Source organism: Penaeus monodon, unplaced genomic scaffold (genome assembly GCF_015228065.2).
Source record: "Penaeus monodon isolate SGIC_2016 unplaced genomic scaffold, NSTDA_Pmon_1 PmonScaffold_14716, whole genome shotgun sequence".
NCBI classification, from domain to species: Eukaryota; Metazoa; Arthropoda; class Malacostraca; order Decapoda; family Penaeidae; genus Penaeus; species Penaeus monodon.
Genome location: NW_023643839.1, coordinates 1 through 8,993, shown reverse-complemented (window position 1 = coordinate 8,993; position 8,993 = coordinate 1). Strand labels below are relative to the sequence as shown.

General features: G+C 34.4%; 2 protein-coding genes across 2 annotated transcripts; one reads left to right on the top strand and one right to left on the bottom strand.

Moving 5' to 3' along the window:
* Positions 1-184: 184 nt before the first annotated feature.
* LOC119569381 lies at positions 185-1,663 on the top strand. Its single transcript, XM_037917566.1, has 3 exons — positions 185-389; positions 880-1,083; positions 1,428-1,663. The coding sequence occupies exons 1-3, from the start codon at positions 201-203 to the stop codon at positions 1,614-1,616; spliced, it is 582 nt and encodes a 193-aa protein (XP_037773494.1). The 5' UTR covers positions 185-200; the 3' UTR covers positions 1,617-1,663.
* Positions 1,664-4,531: 2,868 nt separating this feature from the next.
* Positions 4,532-8,703, bottom strand: LOC119569382. Its single transcript, XM_037917567.1, has 9 exons — positions 8,679-8,703; positions 8,228-8,235; positions 7,696-7,965; positions 7,398-7,559; positions 6,669-7,072; positions 6,352-6,499; positions 5,947-6,156; positions 5,251-5,454; positions 4,532-4,906 (listed from the first exon to the last, which is right to left on the bottom strand). The coding sequence occupies exons 1-9, from the start codon at positions 8,701-8,703 to the stop codon at positions 4,718-4,720; spliced, it is 1,620 nt and encodes a 539-aa protein (XP_037773495.1). The 3' UTR covers positions 4,532-4,717.
* Between the last annotated feature and the right edge of the window lie 290 nt (positions 8,704-8,993).

Genomic DNA, 8,993 nt, shown 5'->3' with positions numbered 1-8,993 from the left:
TTTTATGTTATTATTACTAACTTTGCCATTGTTTTGCTTTATATATGTAATTCATATGCTGGAACTATTGTTTTTTGTAACATAATGGTTAGATTCACTGCATGGAAAGTTTTGTCATATTTGACATTCCACTGTAAAGATGATGGTAAAGTACTTAATTGGAATATACCAATCAACAGGTGGTTCAAGTAACAAAAGCCATGTTGCTTGCCCTGTTTCGTGGCAAACTGTTGATGAGTCAGACTGTGTGGGCTAATGCTGTGGAATGCTGGTGTGAATGTCTCCTCGATCTGCAGTATTTAGCAGATTCAGACACCAACCTTGGTCGAGCAGTTGCTAATCTTCCAGCTGACATTTACGGAAGTAATAGAATAGAGGAAAATTTTAAGGTATGGGAAGGATTTGCTATTTAGTACTTACAGTTTGTAGTTAAGGGCAGATTATGTGGTATATAGAGCCTTTGAACAAAAGAAACAAGGGGAAAAAAATATGGTACTGCATAGTAGAGATTTAAATCAGTTATAAATGAAGATAAGCAGAATGTTATCATGTATTATGTTTCAGAAGCAAAGAAGGATTTGCTTAAAATATAATTTCTGTTGATAACTAGCCATTCTATGGTCATGTTAGTATTACACCAGCTGGCTATTTTTGTTAAATTTTAAAGTCACACCTCTTACTTTTCATTTTTTCAGGCTCTGATGAACTGTCAAATTATTCTGCAACATTGCCATATTATAATAGAAAGATCCAGAGCATATTATAGATTTTGAATTTGTTTTCTCAAGATTCAAGAATGAAGTTAATGTCTTCTGGAATCACATTTGCTTTACCATGTGCTCTTTTTTTCTTTTCTAATATTCATATATTCTCTTCCAGATTTTAAAGTTCCACCTCCAGTGCTTATACTCAAAGGACAGAGAGATAAGAGTCCAAGCGCTGTCACATGTGGTTCACAGACTGGCAGCGGAAACAACAGTTTTTGTCCCGGATCCACGCGCGTTCCACTTGATGACCCACCATGACTTATTCATTAACAGTCAGCCAATCCATCTACTTCTTAAAGGCAGAATATCAACAGAGGTTTGTTAAGATTGGTGGTATCACAATGTGTATGTCTCAGAGAGATCTCCCTATATAGAAATAATATCTCTGTTTATTTTGTAATTGTTATTATTTATAAGTGAATTGAATTTTACATGGAGAGCTTTCAAACTTCTATAAAACATAAAAAATGGCAAAATTACAGTAAGAGAGTTCATATTATGTATTTTATGCACAGTGCCATGATTTTTTTAACTTCTGGTTTATAATAGGAAAAAAGATTCATGAAGGCTTCTATTAAATTCCATAGTCTATGCACATTCTTTAAGAATGTATATTTTCATAAACCATTTACAAAGTGCTCATAATATGTATATCAACAGACAGGAAGATTGGCAAAGGTGGTGGAACTGGTGATGAGTGCTGGTGAGAGTGAGGTGCGCAGAGCAGCATGGTCACAACTGGCTTTCTTCCTAGAGGACCCTGCCCTCCACCAACCCTTCCTCCAGCTCTGCTCCATCCAGTACATTGTAATGAACTTTGTAGGCATGTTGAAGGTAAGCAGTGTATAAGTAGACGGAGAGTAATTTTTCTTAAACCATCACTGATTAGATATGGGTTAAAAAAAAAAATAAATAAAAGCATTTTACTGTTTTGGTTAAGTGTCTTGATAGTATCCATATGTTTATGCATTTATTTATAGTTATTTGTCTTGCTCTAACTGTTTTTCGTATGATAAAAGCTAACATATACTTTTAACTTTTTAACCACAAACAGTAATTATTTGTTTTTTGGGTTTAGCCTTATATTCACATGGCAGTTTTGAGATCAATTACTGCAATATTGTGGCTGCATTCAAACTCATTCAATTAGCTTTCATTTGGTCTGTTCTGAAATGGTTAAATAAGTCATGAATAACATGGAGATAGATTCTGATGTATACATACCTGGCAATGAAAGTGTGATGTACTTATGGACCAGTTAGTTGGAAAGATCATAAATACATCAAGCAGGATAGAACATTCTGATTTGCAAGAAAGACAGCTGCTTCATGAATTTGGTAAAATAGCTGTACCTCACTTGATTACTAATAATATTTTAAGGTAATATTAGCAGTATTTAGGATTCAACAAAAAGGTAGTCTAAGCATAGTGATATGAATACTATACTTTGCCAGTGGACCACTAATGCCGAAAAGCAAAACTGTCTTAACCCATTGCCGACGGGTGGCATGTACGCACATGCCATGGCATGGCGGGACCATCTGCCGGGGGCATGTACGGACATACCATGGTGTATCTGTGAACATGCCATGAGTTTTTTTTTTTTTTTTTTTTTTTTTTTTTCAATCATGGCAAGATTATTTTTCTGCCACTGAAAGTGTGATTAAGTCGGTTTTAACACTTTCTCATTTTTACCATGCAACAACAACAACAAAAAAACAAAAACAAAAAAAAAACGACAATTTCAACTCCATGATGCCACACACTGCTTATTTTATTCAGACTATAGACCGAATAATGATCAACTATGGAGTCTATATAACAACAAAAGTATCCTTCAGTCTCGATTTATCAGGAAGTATGGCAAGTAGAGACTTTAGAAAATAATGAAAACTGAAAATACAACATATCTTAGTAGTATTACGAAGAAACGGCATGGAATGCTGGTATTTGGCATGAGTGGTCGCACATTGATCGGGTGACGATGTAAGCCCCCGGCAGCGAGTCAGGGCCTCTATGATACACCTGTCAAAATGGTAAAAATGATATTAACAAAACTAATGAAGTGTAAGTATACTTCAGTAATGATTATATAGGTAAGGATAACAATATAGATTTCGGTGTTGTACTCTAAAATATCTTATTTAATTTCGAGAAGAAGCATCGATGACGTAGAATTATACGGAGTGTGATTTACGCTTGCACCACTTCAGACATCAGGCAACATGGCGATGAAGGTTCGTGTGCTTAGAGAGGTGGTCTTTTTCCATTTTTCTTTTTTTCTTTCAATTGCGTTTAGCAGCTTGCTGATCTTTCTCATTGTACATGAACCATAGTCTCTATCTTATATAATATATATAATATATATATATTATATAAAGGAGACAGAGACATATGGGTTGCATGTACAATGAAGAAAGATCAAGTCAAACAGTGCTAAACGCATGAAAAGAAGAAAAGAAATGGAAAAAAGACACCCTCATAAGACAACAGAACCTCTCATTGGGGCCAATTTGCCTGATTCGAGAGTGAGTTGCAAAGCGTAAAACATCAACAGCTCCGGTATAAATTCTACATCAAATCGAAGCTCCATGCTGAAATATAAAAAATTAAAGATTATATTTAGAGTACCAAAGCATACCAGAAAAATCTATATTGTTTTATAATCCTCTACCTTATATACATCCATTTACTTGGAAGTATACTTACAGCTTCACATGTATGTTTTGTTTTGTGAAAATATACATGGTTATTAACCCATTTCTGACAGGTAGTATTCATAGAGGCCCTGGACTCGCTGCCGGGGGCTTACATCGTCACCCGATCAATGTGCGACCACTCATGCCAAATACCAGCATTCCATGCCGTTTCTTCGTAATACTACTAAGATATGTTGTATTTTCAGTTTTCATTATTTTCTAAAGTCTCTACTTGCCATACTTCCTGATAAATCGAGACTGAAGGATACTTTTGTTGTTATATAGACTCCATAGTTGATCATTATTCGGTCTATAGTCTGAATAAAATAAGCAGTGTGTGGCATCATGGAGTTGAAATTGTCGTTTTTTTTTTGTTTTTTTTTTTTTTGTTGTTGTTGCATGGTAAAAATGAGAAAGTGTTAAAACCGACTTAATCACACTTTCAGTGGCAGAAAAATAATCTTGCCATGATTGAAAAAAAAAAAAAAAAAAAAAAAAAAAAAAAAAACTCATGGCATGTTCACAGATACACCATGGTATGTCCGTACATGCCCCCGGCAGATGGTCCCGCCATGCCATGGCATGTGCGTACATGCCACCCGTCGGCAATGGGTTAAGACAGTTTTGCTTTTCGGCATTAGTGGTCCACTGGCAAAGTATAGTATTCATATCACTATGCTTAGACTACCTTTTTGTTGAATCCTAAATACTGCTAATATTACCTTAAAATATTATTAGTAATCAAGTGAGGTACAGCTATTTTACCAAATTCATGAAGCAGCTGTCTTTCTTGCAAATCAGAATGTTCTATCCTGCTTGATGTATTTATGATCTTTCCAACTAACTGGTCCATAAGTACATCACACTTTCATTGCCAGGTATGTATACATCAGAATCTATCTCCATGTTATTCATGACTATTTAACCATTTCAGAACAGACCAAATGAAAGCTAATTGAATGAGTTTGAATGCAGCCACAATATTGCAGTAATTGATCTCAAAACTGCCATGTGAATATAAGGCTAAACCCAAAAAAACAAATAATACTGTTTGTGGTTAAAAAGTTAAAAGTATATGTTAGCTTTTATCATACGAAAAACAGTTAGAGCAAGACAAATAACTATAAATAAATGCATAAACATATGGATACTATCAAGACACTTAACCAAAACAGTAAAATGCTTTTATTTATTTTTTTTTTAACCCATATCTAATCAGTGATGGTTTAAGAAAAATTACTCTCCGTCTACTTATACACTGCTTACCTTCAACATGCCTACAAAGTTCATTACAATGTACTGGATGGAGCAGAGCTGGAGGAAGGGTTGGTGGAGGGCAGGGTCCTCTAGGAAGAAAGCCAGTTGTGACCATGCTGCTCTGCGCACCTCACTCTCACCAGCACTCATCACCAGTTCCACCACCTTTGCCAATCTTCCTGTCTGTTGATATACATATTATGAGCACTTTGTAAATGGTTTATGAAAATATACATTCTTAAAGAATGTGCATAGACTATGGAATTTAATAGAAGCCTTCATGAATCTTTTTTCCTATTATAAACCAGAAGTTAAAAAAATCATGGCACTGTGCATAAAATACATAATATGAACTCTCTTACTGTAATTTTGCCATTTTTTATGTTTTATAGAAGTTTGAAAGCTCTCCATGTAAAATTCAATTCACTTATAAATAATAACAATTACAAAATAAACAGAGATATTATTTCTATATAGGGAGATCTCTCTGAGACATACACATTGTGATACCACCAATCTTAACAAACCTCTGTTGATATTCTGCCTTTAAGAAGTAGATGGATTGGCTGACTGTTAATGAATAAGTCATGGTGGGTCATCAAGTGGAACGCGCGTGGATCCGGGACAAAAACTGTTGTTTCCGCTGCCAGTCTGTGAACCACATGTGACAGCGCTTGGACTCTTATCTCTCTGTCCTTTGAGTATAAGCACTGGAGGTGGAACTTTAAAATCTGGAAGAGAATATATGAATATTAGAAAAGAAAAAAAGAGCACATGGTAAAGCAAATGTGATTCCAGAAGACATTAACTTCATTCTTGAATCTTGAGAAAACAAATTCAAAATCTATAATATGCTCTGGATCTTTCTATTATAATATGGCAATGTTGCAGAATAATTTGACAGTTCATCAGAGCCTGAAAAAATGAAAAGTAAGAGGTGTGACTTTAAAATTTAAACAAAAATAGCCAGCTGGTGTAATACTAACATGACCATAGAATGGCTAGTTATCAACAGAAATTATATTTTAAGCAAATCCTTCTTTGCTTCTGAAACATAATACATGATAACATTCTGCTTATCTTCATTTATAACTGATTTAAATCTCTACTATGCAGTACCATATTTTTTTTCCCCTTGTTTCTTTTGTTCAAAGGCTCTATATACCACATAATCTGCCCTTAACTACAAACTGTAAGTACTAAATAGCAAATCCTTCCCATACCTTAAAATTTTCCTCTATTCTATTACTTCCGTAAATGTCAGCTGGAAGATTAGCAACTGCTCGACCAAGGTTGGTGTCTGAATCTGCTAAATACTGCAGATCGAGGAGACATTCACACCAGCATTCCACAGCATTAGCCCACACAGTCTGACTCATCAACAGTTTGCCACGAAACAGGGCAAGCAACATGGCTTTTGTTACTTGAACCACCTGTTGATTGGTATATTCCAATTAAGTACTTTACCATCATCTTTACAGTGGAATGTCAAATATGACAAAACTTTCCATGCAGTGAATCTAACCATTATGTTACAAAAAACAATAGTTCCAGCATATGAATTACATATATAAAGCAAAAACAAATGGCAAAGTTAGTAAATAATAACATAAAAAGTATACTCCTACCTCATCATTTTCATCAACCAGTCCACTAAAAAGAAGAAATCTGATGACAGATGATGCAAGGAGAATGGATACTCTGGCAGATCTACTAAGAGATGTATCTGCTACTTGTGATATTCCAATGCTTCCTTCAACTAGCTTTAAAAACACACTTGAACCTGTATAAAACCATAATTGTTTTTAGAATAAATGTAATTCTGATATGTATTACAGTAATATTTATAAAAGAATACGCACTTATTCATAAAGCAAAGAAATGCTCAGGATGATTATAAATATATTCACAGTTTGAAATATATCAACAGTTGACATCATCTCACCCTGTTGATCGTAAATCATCATCAGGATAGCTTAAAACTTGCAGAAGCAACTGTCTCATCCTCTCCAGCTGCTCTGCATCCACATTTCCAAGAGCAACCTGCTTTGCCAATCCTCTTACTAGCTTCTCCACAAACACAGTGCTTTGGTGAATGCTCGCCACTGGGAGAGATCTTTCAGCTAGCTCAAGAAACTGTGCAAGCTGTGAGGTGGAAGTCCTCAGGAAATCAGATGTGGCACAGAGACCTTGGGCAGCAAAGGTGATGCTCTTGACTTGCTTGGCTAGTCTGGGCTCTGCTTTACTGAGGTGGGCAAGGAGATGTGCATGATGCTTGCTGTACTCTATATAGAAACCACCATCACATAAAACTGCCACCAAGCTTTTAGCTACATCATGATCTATAACCTGGAAACATAAAGTTGGTTTAAATTCTTTTTGTCAAACACATGTACTTCATATTTCATAAAATGAAGTGTTTCTAAGACTGCTGTCAAGTTTAAAGCCAACAAAAAAGAGTATTCTTAAACTTATATAGAAAAAGTTGTGAAGCAGAATTAATAATTCTACAGTGTGAGAGTAATCTATATAGTTTGATGCAACATCATCTAAATTACAAGTTTTATAATCCAATGAAGCAGTATCAAAAAGATTATACAAATAACTGGAATTAAGCAGTTTAGTTTAAAAAGTTTTTTACATTAAGCGCAACAAATTATGTTTATACTCTGACCTGGCAAGAAGCTTCCAGTGGTACAAAATTCTTGAAAATATTACTTAACAACAAAGCTAGACAGTTTGTATCAGTCACATATTTCTCCAAATCTGCTGATGATCTGGCATTTTTTCTCCATTCAAAGGTAGCCATCAGAAGATGAGCAATACTTTTTATAACCTGAAATACAAGAGCAGGTTCCTTAACACAAAAGTACATAAATATATATATATATATATATGACAGATTATCATTTATGAGATACTTTTCTCTCCAGATATACAAAAATACTTTAGAAATATGAATGTGTATATACCCTTCTGACTCCACCAACTGCCTCCAAGATATCATGCTCATCACTATCACTTTGCCAAAGTGATTCTGGTTCCAAGCAACATTCCAAGAGTTTTAGACATGATAAGAGCAGACGGAGACTGGCAGTCTGGATAGCAGGACGTGGAGAAACCAATAAAGGGCAAATGACATTCATGATATGGACACAGTGGCTGGTCACTGGTATTTGGTGCATTCCCAAGAGTATAAACTCATCTCCATCATCTGCCTCATGGACTGTTGTGCTTGATAGCTGAATGGTGAAAAAATGATATCAGTTTCCTTAATAAGAAGATAAAAAATTGTTAGTGACTTATATCAAACATATAAAGGACCAACTAATTCAGGAATACACTTCAGATGCATATAGCCAAAAGGCTTCTAGACAAACAATGAACCTTGGAAAAATCAATAACAATATGGTTGCACACTAAAGAAAAGGAAATAATGCACAAAAAAATGTGCAAAACTCTAATGAAATCATGTAAATTTAAAATACATAACATTCTTCCTACACTCAATACTGCAAGTTAGACATCAATAGTTATGTTTTTAATTTGTACAAAAGCAAAAATATCCTACAATGTGTATTCAGTTCTTTCAGTAAATCCTTAATAACTGTGAAAAAATAATAAACACATTTATATGGCATTCAGAGTAACTTTAGCTACACTCTTATCTTGGGAAAGAGATTTGAACATCATTAAAAATATTTATTCCTTCTCAGTTGCTTGCTATCACACCCAGTTAATTTTTGGTACTTTTTATATTATTAGTCATGCACTCCACAACTCCTATTAGTATGGTATCAATTTCCAGGTAAGAGCTCCTTGTTTGAGGTAAAAAGTCTTGCAGCAATATAATTGTAATTTCACGTCAATCACATTATTCTCACAGCCATTCAAAGATTCTGCTCTTCAGCTATTTATAAGCAGACTCTTAAAGTAACATGTTAAAATCACTTACACCCTATATCCTCTTTATTTAACATGTTACTTTAAGAGTCTGCTATGAATAGCTAAGGAGCAGAATTTTAGAATTAAAGTGTTTTATAGTTTAGCAAATCTCAAAATATAGGACAGAAATATTATGAAAATAAATGCAGCAAAAAAAAATTAAGTCAGGTAGAATAAGATTAAAAGCAGTTACAAAAATGGTACTTATGCAAAGATGAACATGAATAGTATAAAGTGTGAAGTATCAGAACTTAAGCAGAATAAGCTACACATGCACATTAATGGCAACTTCAATGTAAAAAACCTGACCAATATACTTACCATG

What these genes read in the sequence shown, in the direction of transcription:
- LOC119569381 (XM_037917566.1), top strand. Translation starts at nt 201, where the DNA reads ATGTTGCTTGCCCTGTTTCGTGGCAAACTGTTGATGAGTCAGACTGTG. An exon ending in GAATAGAGGAAAATTTTAAG is followed by an intron (nt 390 to 879) that starts GTATGGGAAGGA and finishes ATTCTCTTCCAG; the next exon opens with ATTTTAAAGTTCCACCTCCA. An exon ending in AAGGCAGAATATCAACAGAG is followed by an intron (nt 1,084 to 1,427) that starts GTTTGTTAAGAT and finishes GTATATCAACAG; the next exon opens with ACAGGAAGATTGGCAAAGGT.
- LOC119569382 (XM_037917567.1), bottom strand. Translation starts at nt 8,703, where the DNA reads ATGTTAAATAAAGAGGATATAGGGT. An exon ending in CAGTTGGTGGAGTCAGAAGG is followed by an intron (nt 7,560 to 7,695) that starts GTATATACACAT and finishes CTTGTATTTCAG; the next exon opens with GTTATAAAAAGTATTGCTCA. An exon ending in GATGATTTACGATCAACAGG is followed by an intron (nt 6,500 to 6,668) that starts GTGAGATGATGT and finishes TACAGGTTCAAG; the next exon opens with TGTGTTTTTAAAGCTAGTTG.